This window comes from Rhea americana, unplaced genomic scaffold, assembly GCF_003343005.1.
Source record: "Rhea americana isolate MKP2758 unplaced genomic scaffold, rheAme1 scaffold_635, whole genome shotgun sequence".
Taxonomy (NCBI): domain Eukaryota; kingdom Metazoa; phylum Chordata; class Aves; order Rheiformes; family Rheidae; genus Rhea; species Rhea americana.
Genome location: NW_028186796.1, coordinates 38,374 through 62,795, shown reverse-complemented (window position 1 = coordinate 62,795; position 24,422 = coordinate 38,374). Strand labels below are relative to the sequence as shown.

Below are 24,422 nucleotides of genomic sequence, written 5' to 3'. Positions count from 1 at the left end.
CCCGCGCCGCCTGCTCGCCCGCGGGCAGGGTCCCTGTGCGACAAAGGAGACGGAGCTCAGCCGGCGCCGGGCAAGGGGGGCTCGGCCCCACGGCGCAGCCGGCCCCAGCCGTGGCCCCCGCCAAGGGCGGCGGGGGCCAACGGGGTCCGCAAAGAACCAGCCGGACGCCAACTTTGGGACCACGTTTATTGTCGTCGCCGGCAGCGGCGCGAGCGGGCCCAGCCTGGCCTCCCACTGCCACCGCGCCGGGCGGGGACGGGCCAGCCCGCGTTTCGCGGCCCTCTTCCTCTCCTCGGCGGGCCGCGAGCGGGGCGCCGGCTCCTCTCTCCCTCTGCAGGCTCCGGAGGCGGGTTCAGGCTCGCCGGGAAGGACGAGGTGCCCTGTCCGGGCCGCCGAGGCTGCCGAGAGCGCTCCTCTCCCCCGCGGGCCTGGGACGCCGGCGATCCCGGAGAACGGCGGTGGCGGGATGCGGGTGCRGGCAGCACCCGGCTCCAGAGGCCACGGCTCCGCCAGCGGCAGGAAGACCCAGTCCTGAGCGAGGGCTCCCCAGTCCGCAGGTAGCTCGGGGCTGGTTCAGCAGGATCCTCTGGGGACTCGGAGAGGGGCAGGGAGGAACCGCAGAGCCGCGTCCCCGCTGGCAGGGCCTCGGGGCGCAGCAGAGCCTCCGCGCTGGCCGGGGAGGTGGGCTCCAGCCCCGAGCGCMGCTCCCCGAGCAGCGCTGGCGCGCGGGGGAGAGCGGGGCGAGGCAGCGGCCGAGCCGCGGGACAGCTCCAGGCTCCCCGGGGTGGGCGCGAGTCCCTCTCGCCACGCGTGTGCGGGGACGGGCTGYGCGACGACGCGGACAGAGCAGCCTGCCGGGAGGCCCCGCGGCTCCTCTGCCCCACGGCTGCAGCTGCAAGGCGACGGCCGCCCGCAGAGCCCAGCCCTGCCACCGGGACCGGGACCAACCCGGCCCGTGCCACCGGGCCGCTCCAGCCCGGAGACTGCCCGGGGTGGCTGCAAGCACCGTCCCGGTGCAGGGACAGGGACGAAGCTCCTCTGGTCCCCTCTCACCCCACAGCTCTTCCTGTTCCCTTGCGCCCCTCTCACGCCAGGAGCAGGGCGCCGCGAGCCTGGCAGCAGGCGTACCCGGCCCCACTCGCAGGCCKCACCGCGCGCGCTCGGCGGCCCCGCTCCCGCCAGCCGGCTCGGCCCGTCGGAGCAGAACGGGAGCCGCRTGTAACGGAGCCCAGGGCTGGGCACAGAACCACGCAGGGCGGGCAGAGAACGGGGCTGGACCCCGAGCACTGCAGCCAGGCCCCCGGACCGCGCGGCACAGCCCACCCGTGCCGGCTTGCGTCCCTGCAGCAACTCCCAGCGCGGTGGGGCACGGTGCCCCGGGGCACGCTGCCTCTGCCAGCACCGCGCACGCCAGCCCAGCTCGGCCCTGCCGCTGCCGCCGCTCCCGGGCCAGAAGCCCGGCGCAGGCAGRCTGGGGTGAAGCAGAGTGGGGACCCTGCTGCTTCACAGCCTGGTTGAGCAAACTTGCCGTCGCTGCGTGGAGAGGACGGGGGGCTGGACGGGATACAGACCTGGCCTGAGGGAGGCTGGGAGGGAGCAGGGGCCAACGCGGGGAGGCGGCTGTGACCGCGACAGGCTCCTGGCACAGGGAGGGAGAGGAGGCAGGTGGATGCTGCTGGCTGCTGCTCGCAGCAGGCTCGGGTGCTGCTGGTGCTGCTTGTCCAGGACTCGCGGCTCTAAGGGGAGGGAAGGAGTTAGAAAAAGGCAATTCAGAAAGGTCGTGGCGGCACTCGGACCATCCCCCCGCCACCCGTCGCCGCCGCCGGGACCCCATTCCCGAGGCAGGATGCTGCGCGGTGACCGCTACGCCCTTCCTGCCAGCACAGCCCTGCCCCGGGGGCCGCAGGCTTCCTCCCAGCTGCGCCGCCGGCAGCACGTGCTGCGCCGGCCCCGCRCCCCGCGCTGCGAGCGCGCAGGGGCAGCCAGGCCCCGGCACAGCCCGGGCGGCACAAGGAGGGGACGGCGGCAGAGGTGCCCGCGTGCTGGCAGTGCCCGGCCGAGCCCCGGGAGCAGGTTGAGCCGTTCAGCTCCAGGCAGGAGCAACGACTCCGGCAGCCGCAACGGCCTGCAGCGGCCGCCGAGGGCCTGGCGCCTCCTGAGCAGCGCGGGCGGCACCGCGTCCTGCCGGGCGCCCCGGGGCAGACGCACGCCCGGGACTCTCCGGGACGCGGCGCGGCGGAGCTGCGCTGGCCGAGCGGGCTGGCGCTGAACGCGCTGCAGCAGCCAGGCAGCGAGCCCCCTTGCCCGCGTCCTGCGCCCTCCGGGGGCCACGGCACGSCTGCTTTTCCTTTCCTTGCTGGGGAACTGCCTTAGCGCCTCTGCAGCGCCGAGCGCACCAGCAGCACGTGAATGCAAAACAGTTACACAGGCCAAAGCTCGAGCGCAAGAGGAGCCGCGTTAGCAGCCGCTGAAACACTGCGGGGAGGAACGTAACAGCTAACTGCACTGCTCAGCACGGGAACGGAGGACCCAGCGGAAACGGACGGCTGCGCCGAAGAGAAGCAAGCACAAGACGCTGGGCTGGGACAGTACTGTGGCTAAAGACCGAGCTTTCAGACTGCTAAATTTCAGCAGCAGTGACGGAGAAGATAGGCAGGGCAGACAGGGCCGCTAATGAGGGCACGCACAGGGAAACGGAAACAACTGCATCCAGGCAGAAACAAAGCGGGAGCYCCAGGTACCCACCTCACTGCCCTCGTCCCCAGAGGCGGCAGGCGCGTCCTCGGCGGCAGCGGCGGGTGTGCCCGGATGGCCCGCACACAGCGAGCTCTAAAACAAGTGCAAGAGAGCAGGCTGCGTTTGCCCCGGTCACAAGCCTAATCCTGTCCCTGTAATCAGTTTTAGAAGAAGCAGCCAAAGATATGGAGATAAACGGAAGGCAGATAAAAAGCAGGTCGTGCCGGGCTGACCTGAGAGTGCCGAGGAGGGAAATGACTTTCTAATCGCAGGGAATGTGCCAACAAGCGTCACGCAGGACCCATCAAAGCGCTGGGCTGCCGCCTCCCGGGAGGCGGTGGACGTGTCTGGAGAGAACAGACAGCGGACGGATGTCATTTACCTTGAYGTTAGCCAAATTTTCCCCACGGTCTCCCCCAGCATCCTCGTAGCYGCACGGGAGAGGGACGGACTGGACGGGCTGCTGGGCTGAACAGACGGGGGTCCACAGCTCGAGGCGCGACGGGTAGCTGGCTTTCCTCAAGGGTCGATACCGGGGCCAACGCTGCTCAGCGCCTGCCTCAACAGGCTGGACGATGGGCTGGATTGCACCTCCAGCGCATTCACAGGCGGCACCAAATTGGGGGAAGTAATCGATGCACGGAAGGGCAGCGTTGCCATTCAGGAGGAGCTCGACAGGCTGCAGAAACGGGCTAAGAGAAACCTCCTGCGGCTCAGGGGCGAAGGCCAGAACAACCCCACGCAACACGGCACGCTGGGCAGCACCTCCGCAGAAGAAGGCCTGGGGGCCCCGGCGGACAGCAAGTCGAACACAAGCCAGCAGCGTGTCCGGCAGCGTTGAAGGTGTCGGACGTGAACAGGTCCCCCAAGCACCAGTACGCTACCGCAACTGCCTMATAAGCACATTTTGCAGCCAAGGTGATGGTGTTCAGGAGCTAACCCCACATGCACGAAAAAGATCAATAAACAGGCAGCCAACAAGAGGGAAGTGGAACGAGCAGTGTGTCAGCAAGGGTGCCGCAAGGAAACACGAGCACAGATATCCGTGAGGCACCAGAAGAGCTGAGGAATGCAAGAAACAGGAAACGACTGCCAGGTCATTCCAGCTGAAGGAAGACAGAGCCTCGGAAGATAAGGCCTGGGACCGTCCTTGGCATGCCCAAATAGGGCTGGCCAGGAACCCAGMAGGAAGAAACTGGCTTGCCTGATACACGGACAACATCTGGGTCCCCCGAAGAATCAACAACACATAAAAAGCCTGAGCAAGCATCGAACAACGGCCACAGCAGGGAGACCCTGCGGGCAGGAGCGAAACTCCGGCGGGTTAAGGTGTGTGGAAGCACTTCTCTGGATTACTGTGAACGAATGGCACCTCGGACTTGTCTTTACTAAAACCAACCGACCTAAATTTAAGAAGTATAACTGGGTTGATGGTGCAATCAGGAACTCCAGCCAGCAAAGGGCAGCCGCAGCCTAAGCCACGTTAACGAGAGCGTCGGTCCGATAGAGAGACCGCCCCTGCTCACGGGAGCGCGCAGGGAGCGCCAGGCCCGGCCGGGCTCCCCGGGGCTCGGCACATGAGCACGGCTCAGCAAGCCCCAGGGAGGGCAGTTAAGATGAGGACGGGGCTGGAGCACAGGAGGCCCGAGGAGAAGCCAAAGAGCCCGTGGGAAAACAAGCCCTACAGCAGCACTGCCGAGGCAGCAGGCACGGGGTTTACCCGAGTCCTTCCGCGCCAACGCGGAGACCCGGCTTTTACCTCCCCTGGCTCCCCTGCCAGGCGCTGCTCCTCGCACSTTCCAGATGCGAGAAGCAACGAGCCCTAGCAGGGCCCAACTGCTCTGCCGACCACAGCCGACCAGCGAATCCCCTGCCGCATTTGCGGGGACACCAGCCCCCACCGCAGACGGGGCTCACGAGCTGGCACAGAGGCGGCTCCCGGGAGCCCTGCAAGCGAGCGCAGTGCGGCGGCGAGACAGGGGCCAGAGGGCTGGCAGACATGGTTCAGGCAGGCAGGGAAGAAGAGGGGCCACAGCACAGAGCGCCGAGAGCCCAAAGCCCTTCCCAGCGGGCGAGGCGGGCACGCGAGCCCCAGGGCACGCGCCCCCGCAGCACCCAAGGCTCGATGCCGCGGCAGGAGCACGCCAGAGGCTGCGGCTGGCACCTCCAGCCCTGCAGAGCRCAGGGGAAGCAAGTGGGGAGAGGGGCTCACTCCGACCGTTCTGAGCCCACGCGCTGCCCAGGCCCAGGCCGCGGGCTGCGGAGGACCTGCTCGGTGCTGCTCGGACAGCRCCAGGGGACAGCCGTCCTGCCGGGACGGAGGGAGAACAGCCCCGCGTCCTGCACGAGCACGGCCAGCCGGACAGCGGGGCACCGTCCCGTACCCCGACGCCTCGCCCGAGGCTGCACGCTCTGGCCCGCTCCACGCGAGCAGAGCTCTCGGCAGTACGCGAAGGGGACAAGATGGGACGTGACAGGGACGCAACGTCTTCACCCCACGGCATCCAGCCGCACTCTGGGCGCCCCAGCACCTTTCACGCTTGCCTGGCTGCASCGTGGGGTTTGCAGGTGCAGGAGGACGTGCGTGTTCCTACTGCCGCTTCCCCAGCCACCCGAGGAAGGAAGAATCGAGCACGGCATCTGGGAAGCACCAAGGGACGGCCAGCAGCGAGGGGTAACGACGTGGCRTTCACARGGCAAAGCTGTGGGGTCAGAGGCTYCTTAGGCCAAGCTTCACAGCAGCCCCCGAGCCTGTGCTGGTGCTGCCCACCCTCGGAGAGCAGCAGCACGGCTGCCCGAGAAGGCGGAGAGCGCTGGAGATAACTGTCCTACCAGGGCACTGCCAGCGCAGCGCCAGCAGCCYCCCCGAGCGGCAGGGCCAGCGTCTCACGGCGGGCACGGCCGACCGTGGGGCACGGTGCGGGCAAGCAGGCTGCTCTCGGGACCCAGCGCTCCCGCAGCCCAGTGCGGGGTGCTGCCGCCACCCTGAGCTGCGGCGACCCCGCTGCTTCCAGGCCTCCACGCTAACGCCGCCCTTCCCGCCCGGCGCGAGCGGCCTTTCCGGCAGCTGCCGGGACAGACCGGGCACGAGGGAGGCCAAGCTGCCACACGGGGCCGGGGCAGAGAACGCAGAGCCGCCGTCCTCGAGTCCTAAGAGCTGGAGCAGCTGGGAGCTCGGGGAGCGCGGCGAGGCCCCGCGCTGCGGCGAGGCCCCGCGCTGCCGGCCCCCGCAGTCATCCAGGCGGCATCCCGGCCACCTCGCCCAGCAGCCAACAAGCAGGACGCGAGCTGGGGAAGCGGAACCGACTCCTCCCTTCCAGCCCCGGGGAGRCCCGTCCTCGCTAACGCGCCCAACTGTCACAAAACGCCGCGATGACCTGTGCGAGGCGGCGAGGAACCAGGCTCTGCGCTCACCACACAACCTCAGGCCAGCGGACTGCTCCCGCTGGCTCAGGCGGACAAACGTGCAAGGCAGAAGGAACAGACGTTACAACGTGCCCATGAGAACATAAGCCTTTTATTTCCTCCCCACCATGTTCTCACGGCAGATGAGAAACAGTCACTACAAAGTGCRGGAAAGCAAACACGGAGGACGAAGCAATGGGTGAAACACAGGCAGCGCACAGGAAACAAGCCGACAGTGAGAAATTCAGCGATCGCTCTCAAGAGAACAGCGTCAGTACAGAGAGCCTTTACACAACAGCTTTGAGTCACACCCAGAGACACACAGGCAGCACCCTCCACTCGAAAGCGCCCTCTCCAGCGGCCGGTGGCAGGGGAGGTTCTTGCTCACGTGCCGCTGCTCTTTGGGCAATGAGATACTTCAGGCCACGATGATCGCTGGGGACTGGAGCCCCACAGCCGCGTGGAGCTCCCAGCCAAGCCCCAGTCTGGCGCATGCTGTGTCCTTAGCGGTGGGACCAGCCCACGGAGCAGCACGGGACACCAGCGCGCTCCCAACCAGCCAGCCGCCTACAGCAGCAGCAGAGCCCYGAGCAGCGCCGCTGCCCTGCCCAGCCTGCCAGCAGTGCCGAGCCCCTCGCGCAGCAGCGAGGAAGCCAGCACCTAAGGGGCACAGCTCGTACCTTGCCTTGCTCTGTCACCTCCCACAGCTGCTCAGTTTGGTCTCGGCACCTACCCCAGAACTGGCAGGATGCTGAAGGCAGGGGTGGTGAGCTGTGTCCTTTCCTCCAAGCCATGCAGGTGGCTTGGTGCAGTTTGGTGTTGTGAGTCAGGCCCCGTGGGCCTGTTCAAATCCCCCAGTTACTTATTACAGCTCTGCCAGCCAATTTGTGTCACCTATGACCACAGAGTCATGTGCCATGATCTACTGCTTCTCAGCAGGTGCCTGGGAAGGAAAAAGGCACTTTGGTAAAGCCCAGCAGAGGCCCCAGGATTGTTTTAAGAGTAGCAGAGGCTGAGGAAAACAGAGCAGAAGTTTTCCATGTTGACTTCTCTAGAAGCCACATCGCATCTGTCCCCCACGCAGTAATTCAGATAGGGACACCTGCATTACCAGCACAGAAAAGGACCATCTCACCAGGCAGCCCACAATGAACAGAGCTCCTACAGTCTCTAGTGCAACAGAGGCAGTGGACACGTTCTGTCCAGCCAGGGGCTGCAAAGCAGCTGGGCAGGAGCACAGCTTGGCCACTGCACTGACTGCAGAAGCGCAGCTGAAGGAGTCAAGTCTCGCTGTGCAGTGTCTGTCCTGACCCAGCCAAGGCCACTCCGCTTGAAACAGAGCGCTGAGCTCTGCACTGCATCCAGGACCCTTCTGAGGGGATGGGGCAGCAGTTCACACGCACTTCTTCCACGCAACACCACTTTTATTAAGTTAAAGCAAACAGTTACGCCGGCACAGAACTCTCCTCAGGGCTGTGGCTTCACACAGCAGCTCAGGTACTGGATCAAGTGCACAAGAGGTTCCCAGCCCAGCTTACCTCTGACCGGTCCTGGGGCTCTAGTGCTGCCTTTCTGAGGGCCCTGGCTCGCAGGGGCTGGACCAGAGGGTCTGCTGCAGCTGAAGGTGAAACTYGGCGAGGGTTTGATCTGTGGCAAGTCCTGTTGGCTGCTGCTGCTCCCACTGGTGCCGTTGCTGAAGCTCCTCACGCGGGACAGGGCATTATCAGAGGTTGAGGTCGGGAGCCCACTGGAAAGGAATGAGAAACGGGAGCATCAGCTCAGCTCTGTGAGCTGTTGAGCCAACAGCTCCTCTGCTCTCCCCTGTTCCCTCTTAGCCAGCTGCTCCCTGCTGCTGCTCAGCAGGATRCCCCATCCCCAGCACAGGCACCGAGGTCAGCCTGCTGCTGCTGAGACGCAGATCTCTTTTAGACCCCCAGATTTCTGGACTCTCGTCCTGGAAGTTGGTAAGCAGCTCCATTTTTCAGGAYAGTAACAGAGCCAGTGTTACAACTGGCCATCTCTGAGTGACAGAAAGCCTGTGTCCTACAGTGGATATCTCTGTCCTGGTAACTTCAGTGCAGCAGCATTATTTTGGAAGTTTCTACTCCCTCRCTCCCAATCCCAAATCCACCTGGACTGGGCCACTGACTGGATTCAGGAGAGACGACGAAGAGGAGGAGGAGGAGGAGAGAAGGTTCTCTCTGTAGGCACAGAACTACTTCCCAGGTTACCGGGACTGATGAATAACAACCTTACACAAGWGCAGCTGTGTGCCCCGGTGGGATCCCTCTGCTGCCTGCTGATGACACAGCACTGAGGGGGAATCTACCTCTGCAGTCCACAAAGCAAACCCTGCAGGGACACAGCAGAGGCCCCCACAAAGTAGAAAAGCCAGCAAATAAATCTTGGCTTCATTCAGCTGCAGGGTGACTCACTTGGAGTACATTTATCACACCTAACTGATTTTATCCTGCAGCTCTTGAAAAATGAGCCCTGGAGTCTTTGGAGCCACGAGCACTTGACCTGACAGGCCCTTACGTGGAGCTCTTTGGAGGGGTCCTGGCACCTTTCTTCCGTGGACACCCAGCTGCACCCTTCATGCCGCGCACGTGCTTCAGCATCCAGGCTCGCAGGTTGCTAAGACAGCTGTGCTCAGACAGGACGATCCGCGGCCACGGATTGCACTCTGCCATGTCCAGGGCTGCTACAGCCAAGGCTCTCCCGACCTGCCAGAGCAAGAGGACGCACAGAAAACGTCTCAAACAAGAGCAGCAGCTGCTTAAGGACTTGATGCAGCAAAACACCCCCTGCCAGAGCTCATTTTATCTTGGTTACAGGTTCCAGTCAGGTGTKTCTACCAGAACAAGCATGTTCCCCTAGGAATTCTCTCTGGGCACATAGCATACGCACAGGACAAGGGTCAGTCAGAGGCAGATGGCCAAAGGGACTCACTATCTCTCATCACAGGCACTAGAAAAACAGGCGACCGCAYACTTGTCTGGGAGGGAACGCAGGGTGTCGAGGCAGGGGCAACATCAGGCTGCCCAAGAGGCAGGCGTCGGGGTCTGCGGCTCCAGCCGACAGGGCAAGCAAAGCTTTTTTCAGCTGGAGACTTAACAGCTTGGGCAGTCACCAAGTGTCCTCTGGGAGGGGACAGAAGTACGGAAAGCTCTTGCACGCTGACGCTTAGAAAGCTCCATCCCCCATACTCCTCTCCAAACCCACATCATTGACTGATACAAGATTTGTGCTGTTGTCACGGAGACATTTCCCATAAAAGGGCAGAAACAGAACAGAACTGGAAAATTTCTCCCTTGGCGCAGGGGCTGCCAGACTGAAGAGGCTGCCAGCGCTGCTCCGTCCCGGGCAGCACCGCTGGTGGCACGGCTCAGCCCAGTGCTGCGCCCGGGGCTCTGGCTACCCGCTCACCTGCTCAAACAGCTCCACGGTGTATTTGGAGGGGAAGGCAGGAGGAGGCGGAGGGCTCGCCCGTCCGTTGTCATGGCAGGCCACAGGGATGCTGTTCACTGAGCGCCCAGTGTTATAGTTGCATTCCAGGGTGTAGCTGTGAAACACAAGGGAAGCCCGCGTTAGCCCGCACGGACCCAAACCGCCCGAACCTTCGCGGTGCTCTGCCAGGGAGCACAGCACAGACGCATCTTGGAAAGCAGCTCCATGCAAGCGAAGCACAGGACGCCCTGCCTGAGACCACCTAACGTCCCTGCCAGCAGCCCTAAGAGGGGCAGGCTCTGAAGAGAGAGGATGCGACTCCTTCCACTGAGCTGCACCTCTTGCTCCGAGTCTGCTTTGCATGCACTGCCTTTTGTCATCTGCAGAGGTAAAAAAAGAATAAAAAAAGCCATTGAGCCATTGACCATGAGGTGGAAGCCAGAGGCATGCTGAAGGACAGGAGATGCGTATCGATGCGCAGGCATCTGTGACACAGGATCCAAGGACCCAGACTCCAAAATCAGTGCCAAAGAAAGGACGAGCCATTAGGGAGCTGGAAAGCAGAAAGAGGAGTGGCTGGGGACCTCGGAGCCTGGGGCTTCCGAAGAGCCGAAGTGCTGACTGCGATCAGACATGCAGCAAATCAACAATCGAGGCACCTACAGAAAGCTGCTAAGGACGCCTCAACTGATGACTTTCCAGGATGAAGCAACTACCCAAAGATGTTCTTCGGCCATCTTAAGAAGGTTTGTAGTCATCACTGGTGAGTTCCCACTAAGAACAGGATAAGAGATTCAGCAAACGACACAGGATAATAGGTGGCACATCATTCCCAAGGAGCAAAGCTTCCCACTGCAGTGACGAGAACACGCTGGACCGTTAGTTTTTCCGGCAATGGCACACTGGAACGATCGACGTGGCACAGTGCAGGAATTTAGGAGACTTCAGAGAAACGGGAAGAGYGCGGAAGAAGAGGTCAGAGCGACCCTCTCGCCCCTCCAGTTCCTGGGGAACCCGGGAGAGCAGCTGCTCGGGCTGACCTGTGGGTGTGCCACTGAGGCTCCGCGGGCATGGAGCACCGCGCGGAGGAGCGGGCTCTGCGCAGAGGCGGCCTGCGAGCTGCCGGCCGGCAGCCGAACGCCCGAGCCAGCCACCGAGGAGGGGCTGGAGGGGCAGGGGCTCCGGCTCACCGTGCAGCACGTGCACCGAGCCGAGGTGTTTACAACAACCCCCACGGCAAAGACGCGCGTTTGGATTGTTTGCAAACCCGTGCCAGGAGCGTGGTAACGAGCAAGGGGAATCGGGAACTCTTACCAAGGAAACCCGATACAACCAGCAAAGCCAAAACCTCGTGGGAAGACCAGCGTGATAGAGGGGCTGCACAGCTTAGCTATAGGAGGGATTCAGCTGGGGAGAAAAGCCTGCCACATAGACTACTGATGGGAGAAAAACTCGCCTTAATTTGTCAAGATATTATGGTATTTTTCTAGTATCCACGCTGCTGTAATTCTGCAATACCAGTAAAACTTTGTCACAGTAACATATTTTTACTTCTTCCTCTGCATTAGTTTCCCACAGCTGGGGAAAGTTGGATAAAATTGACTGAAAGAAAAAGATACACACAGAGAAGAAAGAAAGAAAAATCAGATTTTTTTTAAAGAATGTGAGAAAAAAAAAAAGAAAGAAAGAAAAGAAGAAAGAAAAGAAAAACTCCACAAGCAGCAATACATGGATGGTCAAAGCCCAAACTCGGACAGAAACACAGCAGTTAGAACCAGAAAAGCCACAAGAAAAGAAACTAGCACTGAACATAGAAAGTGCAGAGAACTGCAAAAGGATGCAAATATCAAATCTCATTAAAATGAGTTCATTCTGCTGCACACCCCCAACAGGACTAAGAGCAGCCCAGATCAGAATGACTAATAACTTCGTAACATCTGCAAACTTTGGAGAAGTAAAAGTGAAAGATGACTGTGAAGAACTGAGCTCTGAGCGATCCTGAGGGAATGGGGAATAACACAGCAGGGGAAGCCCAGGTTTGAGAACTGCAAAGTGATGCACACGAGCAGAAGCAATTCCAATTTCACATTAACAGTAATGAACCCTGAACTCACTACGATTGCTCAACAAGGTCACTGCATAGCAAGAAGTTCAGTGAAATGCGGTTCAATGTTCAACAGCTGTCTAAAAAAAACCAATCCCAGCTGAGCTACAGGAATTAGGAAAAACAACAGAACAAAATAGAAACCATCGCTATGAAACTACAGAAACTGCAGAAGTTCATGGCAAGCCTAAATCTTAACTCTCTTCCCCCATCTCCAAGACAACACAGAAGAAAGAAAAAGCAAATGCAAGAAAGTGATAGGAATAATCAGTTAAGCATAACACAGGAAGGCCTCCATTAGCAAAACAGTTAAACAGTCTGGGAGCTGACAGTCTAGGTAAGAAACAGTTGGGAGAGGAACAAGAAGTAGTCCATGAAAACCCTAAACGACACCCGGTGAACAGCAATGATCGTTCACAGTCCCCGGCTCGCATGGCCAGGGACATCAAACTTGGCAGGTAGAGAAAACGAGCAGCGGCTCCCGCTCGCCCTGTGGACCTCTGCCGCACGGTGCCRTGGGTGCTAGAAATCTGCCCGTGTTCCAAAGCACTAAGAAAAAAAATCATGAAAGAAATATTACTGCTTCTCTCCCTGGGCAAATCAGGGAGTCCTCCACATTTCTGYAGGGCGCTGAAGATATACCCATATTCAGAAGTTATGGGTCCTCAGTGGGCCACCCRGGGGTGAGGCACAGCTTGTTGGCTGGGGATGTCTCCTTCTCTGGAGATATTCAAAACCCACCTGGATGCGATCCCATCTAACATGCTCCAGGTGACCCTGCTTGAGCAGGGGGGATGGACTAGGTGTTCTCCAGCGGTTCCTGCCAACCTCAACCGTTCTGTGATTCTGTGTGATGATAMTTATTAGCAGCCTCAGCTTCTAATGTGAGCAGCGACTATGAAATCGTGGAGTTCAGGATCCTGAAGGGAGTGAGGAAGAAGAGCAGCCGAGTGCAGACCCTGGACTTCAGGAGAGCAGACTGCAGCTTATTCAGAGAACTGGCAGGGGGGATCCCACAGGAGGCAGCTCCGGAGGATAAGGCACTTAGAAAAGCTGGCAATCTTTTAAGGACAGCATTCCCCAAGTGCAAGAAGGGTCCATCGCAAGAGTCAGGAAGACAAGCAGAGATATCAGGAGATCGGCTTGGCTGAGCAGTGAAGTCATGACTGAGCTCCAGAGCAAAAAGCAGCACTGAGGAGAGGGAACTGAGGACAGGCTACAAAGGAAGAACTTAAAAACATTGTTTGGGCATGCAGGGATGGAGCTAGGAAAACTGAAGCCCAACTAGGGTCAAGGCTTGCMAGGGCTGCCAGAGGCAACAAGGGGAGCTTCTGCCTCTACGTTAGTAGCAGAAGACTGGACGAGGAAAACATGGGCCCGCTATGGCGTGAAACAGGTGATTTAGTGACAGCAGATGCAGACCAAGCAGAGGGACTCRGTGCTACCTTTGCCTCAGTCCTCATCAGCAAGGTCTCCCAGGCCTCTGTGGCCAGAGACAGGATTCAAGGAGGAGAACCACTGGCAGCAGGCAAATGTCCASCCAGGGAGACCTGAAAAACCACAGCCCGTATGAGTCCACGGGCCCTGGCAAGCTGCACCCAGGGGTACGAGATGTGGTCAAGATGTTTGTGAGACYGCTCTGTCACCTCTGGAAGGTCACAGACACCGGGGAGGCCACGATGCCAGGTGAAAGGCAAATGCTGCCCCCAGCATAGAAAAGGCCAGGGCCAGTCCCGGGAAAGCCAGGCCAGCCAGCCTCGTTGCATCCCAGGAGCAGCCCCAGAYTGCCCCTCCCAGGACACGTGTCCACGCTCAGGGAGGAGAAGGTGACTGGGAGCTGTCAGCACAGACCTGCCAAAGGTAAGTTGTGCCTGAACAGCACGATTGCCTTCTGCAGCAAAATGCCTAGATTTGTGGGCAATGGGACAGCAGTGGCTGCCATTTAGCTTGACTTTAGCACAGCTTTCAACTGTCTCTCACAGCATTCCTGTGCCCAAGCTGGGATGTTACAGTGCAGACGAGGGGCAACCAGAGAGGCGTAGCTGGTTGGTGGCTAGGCACAGAGTTGCAGATCCTGGGCCRTCTCTGCCTGGAGGCTGGTGAGAAGCAGTGAACTGCAGGGCTCTCCGGGTACCTTTCCTGGGCAGCATTTTTGCGGATGACCTGGAGGAAGTGGCAGCAGAACACTTGCTCATCTAGTTTGGGGATGAAACCATATTGGGAGGGGACATGGATGACACAGACATCCCACGGGACCTGGACAGGCTGGAGGAAAAGGCCAACAGGAACTTCACCAGGATAAACAAGAAGTCCTGCCCTGGAACGGACGAACTCCTGGCAGCGATAGGAGCTGGGGACGGACAGGCTGGGGAGCAGCGCTGCTGGAAGAGGCCTGGGGGTCTTGGCAGATGCACACTCGGTGCGCACCAGTGGTGTGCCCTGGCCACCGGCACCCTGGGCTGCACKAACAGGACCACAGCCAGGAGATGGAGGGAAGAGGTGCTCTCCCTTCACTCTGCACTCGCTAGACCACAGCTAAGTAATGCACCTGGTTCAGGACCCCCAGCCCCAGTACAGGAAAAACATTGATAAGTGTGTTATTTTAAGTGAAGAACTTGTGCTCCTTCCCATTATTTTGTTTAGGTATCTTACTAACAGATGGAAAATCCTGCTTAGTTACAGCAGCTAGCAGCAGCTGTACAGTTCACTTCTTTAGTTGGCAGATACACTAGCCAGCACATCTGAKTAGTACTAGTACTCATCAATGGACTGACGTGTCATTTGCTTTAGCAGGCAGTTATAAATTACCTCTTCCAACTTCACTTTCTTTTTTTTTTCTAAATTAGAAATTGTGATGAGGTGGGAACAAGAACAGGCACTGCAATGAAATAAAGAAAATAATGGTCAGCGTGGAACAGACTGGCTCACAGATGCAGCAACCAGCTTCACAAGAGGGAGAGAAGTCAAGACRTGTCCAAGCAATTGTATCTGCTGGAATAAATACTCTTGCCAGGCTGCTAGCAGCACAGCAGTTAGAGTGCCACTTTGTCTTGTACTACGGCCTACCACAAAGGCTTCCACGCTTTGTTTCGCTGTTTCCAACAACATGGCATGCTGTACCTGTTCCTCGCCTTCCTCCACAACAAACGCTTCTCTCTCCAGCAGGAAGCTGCAAACAATGGCAAGCACGGTTCTAAGGCAAAGAGGTTTTGTCAAACATTTTTCTTAGGAAAAAAAATGTCTCATGAGTACGTACAAACAAGCGCATATACGTAACAGATACCGGCAAAGTACATGTCTAAGCTGTGACCAGAAGAGACTGCTTGGCTGATCAAATGGATTGCAGCTGCCAAGAGATCTCCCCTTCCCTCCTACGCCTTCATATTTCTCTGACCACACAGAGAGAGCTTGTTAACCCAGAGATTCTTTCTCCCCACCCATTTTACATGCCCACACAGTACTGCATAGTATTCCCACCAAAAACAAGCACTCCTGACACGAGCAGATGGCACACCATGTTTCAGGAGTAAGCTATTTGATTAACCATGGGCTGTTCCCTGTCACCCATGGCAATCAAATAGCTGCAGAGCAAGCCGCCACAACAAGGCGATCCTGAAGAACTAGTGTATTTATTATTGTAGGTTAGTTTTAGCTGGATCAACATGCTCACCTGGGTCACCAAGTGACCACATGATTGCAGGATCTGATGCAGAGAAACAGCAAAATGCTCAACAACAGCTGAGAAGGGAGGAAAGGAAGAAGACAGGATCACCCTTTCAGCTGGCAGTCTGGTCCCATGTCAGCTTACACCAACAGGGAAATCACACTCTCTGAAAGCAGGACAAGTGATGCGGGGGGCTCTAGTGGGACTCCAGCGTTGCTACGAGGCCCAGTGCTATCTGCATACTTCCACAAATTCCTGGGGAATGGGAGATCTACTCAAGTAGCAGTATACACTTTTCTTACACGCTTCTCTTGGCACCTGCTACTAGCCACTGCTGGAGACAAAACAGACTAAGATGGGATGCTGGTCTGACTGGCACAGGTACTTCTATGCTCCCAGCAACCGTAACAGAGCAAAACAGACCAAGAATATCATCTGGCTRCTACAAATCAAAGGAATACCCTAATCTTTACACACCACAATCTTACCATATGACAGGTGGGCCACTGGGGAAGCCAGCCCATTACAACTAAGTAGGTTTTCATTAGAGCTAAATGTATGCGTATGGGAAAGAGGAGAATTCATTGTGGAAAGCAGTGAACAAGCAGCTCCACAAAAGCTAGGACAAAAAGGCAGAACAGCCCCTGGAGGGATATAAGAGAATAGAGGGTACAAGAGATAAAGGAGACAACTTGTGAGTCAGGTCAAAGCCAACAGGTCAAGAGTGCAGCAGTGCCATGCAAGGCTGGGTTACACTGCGCTTATAATACTTTTCTCGGCCTGTGTAGACCATGGACAAGTTTCAACCACACTGGACAGCCAAAGCGAGACATACCTACCATGACAGAACTGATTTAAACTTTCCTTAGCCTCCTGCAACCAGCAAGACCACCTCTTTCCAGGATGGATCAAGTCAGCTAGCACAGAGGTTAAGCAAGTGAGAGGAGTGCAGCACAGCTCTGAAGCAGAGGTCTGCCTACCTATGGATGATACCCAAGGCTTTGTAGACGGCCACTCGCCCGCTGCCCTCTTTCGACTGCCCATCTCGTTTGTCTTTGGCATACATGTTCTTCTCCGAGAAGTTACAGCCCGTGAAGTCAAAGTGAGGCGAGTTCAAGGAGATGAGTTTAGGGAACAGCATGTTTTCTACCTATGATGCACAGAGAAGACAACAAATGACTTTCTGTGGAGCCCTTGGCTGTTCATTTTGCTCTAACACTAGCAGCACCAAACTCCAGGACACATTGGGATGTTGGTGGAGGCTGGGCCCAGTCTACCCACTTCCAGCCTCTCTCAGACTCTAGCCCTACCTGGGGAACATCTCCTGCCCCTGCCTGCCCTCACGCCCCATCTCCAGCAGAGAGAGGCAGCCAGCTAGGTGGCCTTCTCACCAGACTGTTCTCAGAGGTAGCAAGAAAGGAGGAGRAGGAGCCCAGCAGTACAGCACTTCCCTACTCTCCTCATCCACTACGGGAAACAGGGGCAGCTCCCCCGCCCTCTGCACGCCAGTTCCAGATGGAAGTAGGCAAGGACYGCTGCAGCTGCCCCAGTCACAAGCCTGGGAGCGGAGAGGAAATCCCACTGAGCACCAGAGACTGGYAGGGCAGAATCACTTTTGAGGCACCCAGCCCAACATCCCCTTCTGGGACAATGTCCTGCCCCCGCCTGTGTGCCGGCCCCTGTCCTAACGCGGAGCCCAGTTTCTAGTGCAACTCTGAAACTTGCCATCCTCCTCTCCCAGCGGAGCAAGAGGCAGCATGCAGGACCCTGGAGAGGGGGAGGAACAGTGGAAAGATCCCAGAGCCCAGGATCCAGGTGCTCATAYGTTCTGCCCTCACCTGATCATTTTCATCATTGAAACTGTTGCCGTACATGAAGCAGCCACGCTTGGACGCATGCCCATGAAGATCTACGTAGTAGGCCAGCCCACTGTCCTGGGGCAGGATGGTTTCTGGGAGAGATGTTGATGGAGGCCTCTTGGCGTCCTCCTCACAGTGCTCCACGGTGTGGTTAGAAGGGAGAATCCAGACAGCTTGGTCCTTGTTCCCCAGCTCAGTGGCAGGTGCTCCTGAGGGCTGGGGGTCCTGAGAAGAGCTGAAGTAAGTGCTGGCTTTCCAGGTGCTGGACGAGTTACGGAGGTTATTGGCTTTCTCCAGCTCAGTCAGGGGTGTCTCCAACGACAGGGCACTGCTGCAAATGGAATGGTTGGAAGATTTTGTGCTTAGCGAGCTGGTGCTCAGTGGGGAGACATACGTCCTCCAGTCAGGAGAGCCTGGCAGAACACGRCTGTGAATGTGGTGGTAGAGGAGGACAGCTTTGGCCCCATATATTGCAGGGTGCAGCTCGGCATCGGGGTTAAGATACTGGCGGTTCAGGTTTACTCCACGGGAGTCCGTTCTGCAGAGGGAGAAAGCAGAGAAGTGAGGTCCTTTGCGCACTGCCCTCGTTCTGTAAAGGCAGACCTGACCTACGCTGTAATGGCAAAAGCTTTGGGCTCTACCCTGGARAGGCCTCCAGCTGCTGCAGGCTCTCAGCCTCGCTACCAGAGCGCCCTGCCCTGAAAGCGGCTCAGCTGCCCCTGTTCTACTGCAGGTCAGCAGAGTACGGTTCTTGCTCTCTGCTTCCAGCTGAGCCCCACGCAGCCTCGGGGTGCGGGTCCTGACAGCAGCCGCTCAGCTGTGCTCACAAAACAATTCCCTGGTGCGGTTCCACAACACCAGATGGGAGCTGCTGCAGTCCCACCGTCCACCTGAACCACAACTGCTACCTCTGCTGCCAGCCATGCAATCCCTAACTCTCATGCAAATGCTCCCCAAACTGATTTAACTTGCTAACCCAGCAGCAAAGACTTAATTGCTGTGTATCACGTTTGTTTGCTGCCAGTCACTAAGGGAGGGGTCCGACAAGTGCTAGTGYTGGGAGCAGAAGAGGGGTTGAGCGCTGCCAGCAGGGAAAGAGATGCTGGAGGAAGGCAGTCTGCTGTCAGCCTTGCTACCTCCCAACAGCAGGAGCTAGGGACCTTCCAGGCAACTCTCCCAGTTCTGGAGAAAGGCAGAGCATTGCAGTCTTGCGAGGGAAACMCTGCTGTATTGCTGACGCTTCATTTTATACAACACCCCTTCAGCAACAGGCCCAGCTCTCAGCAGTGGCAGCAGTTACAGCCCTGCTCCAGCCATCYCCCTCCCTGTCAGTTCTGGCACCCAAATTGTTGCCCCCACTGCCTCCTCACCATCCAAAAGGCCCAGCTCCCACCCTCTAAGTTCTTGCCACAAGGCAGTCCTCCTTCCCTCAGACCAACTCCACAGCTGCACTGCACCCCAGGCGACAGCCCGGTCTTGCCACCATCACACCCGGACTGACTCAGGCCAGAGCTCTCCCCCAACCACAGCCCAGCCTCCGACACCCACACCTCCAGGATTTGGATGGCAGGTTCATTTTGCAAGACTTCAGCAGGGCACTGGCACCTGAAGGACACAAGCCATTGCATTTTGCAAGCTTTCTGACCCAAGAATTGGGAAAAAGGACAACTCACCAAACCATCCATCTACAAACCCCCACCTCATAAACAGCCATGGGGAGGAAGACAGGGAGTCTGCTCCAAAGTAGCCTAAAACCTCTACCCTAGAGTAGCACTTGTCTCAGTGAGGCAGAGCACAGAGAGATCTCTCTCCCTCCTCTCCTCTGAAACTGGCTCAGCTCTGACGTGCCATGGACAGGAGAGCACGCAAAGTCCTCAAAGGCACACAGCAGCACTGCTTAYCCAAGCTGGGAAGCACCAGTTCTGGAGATCATCCACACAGGCAAGAACAGCCCTAAGCCCTTGTCAGAGATCCTGGGAGGCAACAAGGAATGATTTCTGCTCCCTGTGCATCTCAGCTCATTCTTCCAGTGAAATCAAATCTTGGAACTACTCTTTACAGACTCCAGAAGCAGCACAGCAGGCTCCAAACAGGGAGAAAAGAGCCCAGCCTGAACCCTGCCAAACCTGCAGTTGTGTCCAGGCTGTATCGTGGTGCTCATGGGGAGTTCCCCATTTGCTGTTGCCCCACGTTGCCTCTTAGCTACACCCTTACCTGCCACCCACTCCAGCAGGACACTCACCGATAGTGGCCTCGCACCACCCCATCTGGATTCAGCATTGGAATGAGCTTAAAGACAAACATCCGCCGCAGCATTTGGGCACGAGGGTCCTCCTCTCGCAGGATGAAATCCAGGAAGCCRTTGAAGACAAAGCTGGAAGGTGTTTCCCCAGGGTGGACTCTRCTGCTCAAGAAAAATACCTGGGGGCAAAGAGACACTGATGATGGCCAGCAGTTTCCTGCATCCCCCTGGAAATGCTGCAATAGCTCAGCACAGGGAAGAAATGCTTCCTAAGGTTCTACCCCTATACCATAGCAGGGCATCATGCCGCCCAGGATGGAGCTAAGGCCTCTATATGGATTATACACCTAGGCACCATGTGTTGCAGCACAACRGTCTTAGTGACTTCTTTGAACACTGCCTCTCTCCTAGTTCCTGCTTGGAATGAGGTTGGTTATTCTTGTGTGAAATTTGAGGTGCAAAAATCCCCACAGCTTGCTCTCAAGGAAACCAGAACGCATGTGAAGGAAAGGCAGAGCAGTAAAGGAGCGCCAGGGAAGAGCCTTGAGCAATCAGAGAACAAGCTTGACTGCAAAGGAGACATAAAACACCTCCTGGAAAGCTCTACCCAAGAGACTTGTATGCAGTCTCACAGTTGTCCATCCTGCCCTACAGACACCAGCAGCTGCTTTGTGTAACTGCTGACAGCACTGCTTGCCCTTCCTTTGCTGGCAGGACGTACCTGCCTTAGCAACCTCCAAATACTGGACTACTTCTATCAATTCCTTTATAGCTCCGTGTAGCAACAGTAATCAAATAGGACAAAAGAAAACTCCAAGGAACTGAAGTGCAATTTTTTGCCCTGAGAAACACACACGTGGTATTATCAGAAGACGTTTCATAGTGCTAAGATGATACGGATGCACTGGAGGCTCCTGGTATGTTACCGATTCCCCAAGCCRCAGTGCGACTATTCTGGGATTCTGTGAAACATCTCACCGATTTTTCCTGCTTCCGATACTTCACCCACTTTATAACTCCTACCCTTCAGGATACTACAACTTTCAAGTCAGAGAAGCAGCAGTAGTGGCAAGACCTGACACRCTAACCAACAGCGCAGCCAGGTCCCGACTCAGCCCCAAACGCAGCACAGCGACTCACCCGCTTTCCTGCGAAGCGGTGAGGTCGAGGAGTGGTGCTGTCCGGGAAGAGCTTGTCCAGCCTGGGCTCTCGCTTCTCCAGCATGCCGTGGCAGGAGGTGATGGTGAGCAAGTCCACCCGCAGCTTGTCCAAGGAGTGGCAGAGCAGCTCTCGATGGTAATAGACAGAGTCGAGGGGACTGCAGGGAAGGGAGAGAGAGAGAGGTCTTCCCGTTCAGCTGGCAACACAGGGGTCAGCCTTCTCCCCATGAGGGAGAAAGGGGAGGGGGCATCGCTGGGCAGCTCCCTTCCTAAGAGCGCTGCTACACCAAGGGCTGAGGGACACGGCCTAACGCTCACGCCCTGCGGGACGGCTGGAGGTCCCCCTCAGGAGCGAAGGGCTCCCGGTCTGGGCCGTGGGATGCTCCCCGCATCTACTGCCTTGAGGTTTGCCTCTAGCAGCTTTTCTAGGGCTGTGCCCCTGGCCCCTGTGGAGTGCTGCAGCCTCAGCTCAACTGCTACAGTGAAACCTTCTCCTGCTACCTGCAGGCATCTGCAGCTGAGCTAGTCACCGGGGGCTCCCCTCAGAGCTGGTGAAGAGAACGAGCACTCCTCAACAGCAGCTCACTAACAGGAAACAGTGCTGGCCCAGGCCTCGGGACCACGCTGCCTCCATTCTCCTCGGCTGAAGGGAAGCTCTGGGTGACTAGCTCCTACAGTCGGCCACTCTGTTGATGCCAGCAGTCATCAGTCAGACAAACCTCACCTTGGAGGCACAGGACAGGTCATACAGAGAAAAAAAGCCTCTTACTGACAAAAGGAACTGGCCTCCTTCAAGGACCCCCCACCACAACAGGGGAAGCAGAAGCACGCTCTCCTTTGAGACAGCCTGCAGAAGGCCAAAGCAAACATCCAGAAGCAGCAAGCTTTACCTAGGATTACTGACAGGCCTGAACACGTACAAGCCTCCCGGATACTCCTGCTGGAGGACTGGGTGTCAGCTTGACTCCAGGGCACGGGATATGATGAAGGCACAGAGGGCAGCACGATCAAGTTAGCAGCGTACAGACATCCCTCCAGCTCTCTGTGCTAACAGCTCCCCCTGAACGAGCAGCAGCTCCCACTACAAAAGGGGGGAGGGGGGTCACGGCCTCCCGCACCAGGGCTCTGCTGGGCCCATCCACCCTTGCTGCAGCCCCCTGGGATTTGGAGGCTTTTCCTCAATAGATGAGTCTGAGTCACAAGGATGAAGATATCACCATCAAATCCTTGCTGAGTGAATGCCACACTTTGAAATTCTCATAATTCTTCATAAAATGGCATTTTAAGGAATGAACATCTCACAATAAGCCATTACTCTCCTCACAACAGCAGCTGTAAAGGAAGGAAGTCACAGAAGAGAGGTGCCTCAAAGAAAATGTTCTGCAGCCAGGAAGGTAAAAGGAAACAAAATCTTGTCTTAAAGAGGTCTCAGATCTCTGAGAACTCCTCCTCTTTGAAAAAGGGAAGCARTTCTGTCACAGTCCCTCTTCAACCTCTGCTTCCTCACTTCCCAGAAGAACTGAAGTGAAAAAACAAACAAAAAAAACCCTACTCCTGTTGGGGTAGACTCAAATCTGACCCTGAATTGGGAACATCAGGGGGATCTAGCCCCGAGCTTTAAAGGACCCTCTAGCCATGTGCTGCCTATTCCTCTCTAGAAGTATGTTTTGGGGAGTCACAGAGCTCTGGGCAAATCACTGCAGCTGCTCATGCYAGAGCAGATCAAGCACCACAGAGCTAAGGGGAAAGGGCAGAAGTCACAGAAACCCCATCTCCACCTTCCAAACAGCTGCTGCCAGAGAGGCTGGACAATACTGTATTTCCAGAGATACGAGGAAAAACGAGGTCAGCAAGGAGGCAGGAAGAGAGCAACGGACGGTGCGCACCTGCTGGGAGACATGTACTTGCACTCCTCAAAGCGGCTGTCCAGCTGCGCCAGCATCTCCTGGCATTCCGTGTAGGAGAAAGGGTAACAGAAGGCAAAGTAGGTGGTGGCGCCGCGGCACTCCAGGAAGCGGTGCACGAAGGACAGCACAAACTGGGTCTCCACCATCTGGGACAGACACAAAGCAGAGGCTGAGCACCGAGCATGGCTGCTGGGAGCGGAGACAGCCAGAGGCCACGCAGAGCCGCCTCCAGGACAGGCGTCCTGCAGTTCGCCGCGCCCCTCATGCATCAGGTGTCAGCTAGTGTGTGCTCCCTCATCTCTAACCAGCGGCTGCGGGATAGAAAACAAAGCTATAATCCGTGCAGACTCCAGCCTGCATCTGCTTGTATCCCTGAAATGCTCAACTGTTCCGTAGAAACCTTCGATTTCCCTGTTCACCTAGCTGCACGGCCTTCCTGCAGCGCAGTTCTCGAGCCCCAGAGGAATGCAGAACGCCTCGCCGATGCCTAGCTCTTATGTAAAGCTCTCTGGGAAACCCAGCGGATTTGCTCTTGCCCTTAGGCTCACCTGCCAATACTTAAAGCCTGAAGAATAATCACTCCATTTTGGCTTGCTTAGCAAGGTTAATYGGTACCACAAAGCTCAGCTGTACGCTGTGTCGCTCCCTGGAGTTGGTATGGCCAAGCTGAGACCTTTTCTACTCCACGTTGAGGCAGGGGAGACTCTAGCTAGCCCCCGCTCAGCACCCTCACATGCTCTGGCAAGGAGCCGCAGCTGCACACACAGCAAAGACAACCCCAAGCAGCGGTGACCGATCTTCTGGCAAACCCAAAGCCAGACAGTGCCAAACTCCCTGCGGCAGCACGTGTGAGACCCAAACAGCTTAACGAGGCTGTTAACAGCTCACGGGACACCCTGCTGCTCTCTCGGTTCCTACTGACCTCCCTTTGCGGGGCTTTCAAACTACTGCTCTTCGGCCCGTGCTGTTTCCCTCGTTAGGGCACCGGTCACAGCACCACAGAGGGGCTGAGGTTGGCAGGGACCTCTGGAGTCACCTAGTCCAACCCCTGCTCAATCAGGGTCACCTAGAGCATGTTAGATGGGGTCACGTCCAGGTGGGGTTTGAGCATCTCCACGACCTCTCTGGGCAACCTGTCCGGAATCAGGTCATGCTGTRATCCAGCACGGAAAGCTGCTTAGGAGCCGCTCTGACGGCTGATGAAGAGGAAGGAAAACGACACGTGTGCGCACTTTGCCACCGGCAGCGGGGTCACCCGGCGGGATATCCCTGCGACTCGGCCGGAGAGCAGCAGCAGCAGCAGCCCCGGGGTCCCCCCCCCCGGGAAGCCGCCGCCGCCAAGGGCCTTCTCCAGGAGCTCCCTCCTCCTCCTCCTCCCCCCGGCAGGGCGCACCGGCTCCGAGCCCCCCCGCGCCGCGGGCCGCACCTCGAAGCTGGGCCGCTCGCGGACGCGCTCCCAGCGGGGCCGCCCGGGCACGGTGCGCACGAAGGGCGCCATGCCCTGCGAGTAGAGCCGGCTCTGCTTGTTCATGTTCAGCACGTGCAGCTTGATGAGCTTCCCCGGCGCGGCCCCCCGCACGCTGAAGTAGAACCAGGACCTGCCGGGGACGGGGACGGGGCGGGGGGCGGCACCGCGTCAGGCCGCGCGCGCCTGGCAGCCGCCGCGCTGCCGCCCCCGGGGCCGCCGCCGCTACCTGTTGCCGTTCTCATACTCGGTGTGCGCGCAGTCGGGCCGCGTCCACACGTTGAACTCGTAGTCGGCGGCGGGGAGGGCGGCGCCGCAGGCCGCGGGGCCGCCGCCGCCGCCCCCCTCGGGCGGCTCCACCTTCTCCACGTGCGCCAGGTTGCCCGAGTCGAAGCGGGAGCTGAAGAGAAGCCCGCCGCACCGGATCTCC

At 57.9% G+C, this 24,422-nt stretch overlaps 1 protein-coding gene across 1 annotated transcript in view; it reads right to left on the bottom strand.

Moving 5' to 3' along the window:
* AGBL5 (AGBL carboxypeptidase 5) overlaps nucleotides 1-24,422 on the bottom strand; it is a 29,134-nt gene that overhangs the window by 1,796 nt on the left and 2,916 nt on the right. Inside the window, exons 3-15 of the mRNA XM_085320431.1 lie at nucleotides 24,222-24,418; nucleotides 23,954-24,125; nucleotides 22,507-22,673; nucleotides 20,601-20,778; nucleotides 19,461-19,639; nucleotides 17,198-17,756; nucleotides 16,340-16,509; nucleotides 9,571-9,706; nucleotides 8,680-8,867; nucleotides 7,680-7,888; nucleotides 2,970-3,083; nucleotides 1,508-1,736; nucleotides 1,129-1,234 (exon numbers count right to left, since the gene is read on the bottom strand). Of these exons, the coding sequence (XP_085176557.1) occupies nucleotides 1,129-1,234; nucleotides 1,508-1,736; nucleotides 2,970-3,083; nucleotides 7,680-7,888; nucleotides 8,680-8,867; nucleotides 9,571-9,706; nucleotides 16,340-16,509; nucleotides 17,198-17,756; nucleotides 19,461-19,639; nucleotides 20,601-20,778; nucleotides 22,507-22,673; nucleotides 23,954-24,125; nucleotides 24,222-24,418 (2,604 nt within the window). The remainder of the gene's footprint in view (nucleotides 1-1,128; nucleotides 1,235-1,507; nucleotides 1,737-2,969; nucleotides 3,084-7,679; nucleotides 7,889-8,679; nucleotides 8,868-9,570; nucleotides 9,707-16,339; nucleotides 16,510-17,197; nucleotides 17,757-19,460; nucleotides 19,640-20,600; nucleotides 20,779-22,506; nucleotides 22,674-23,953; nucleotides 24,126-24,221; nucleotides 24,419-24,422) is intronic.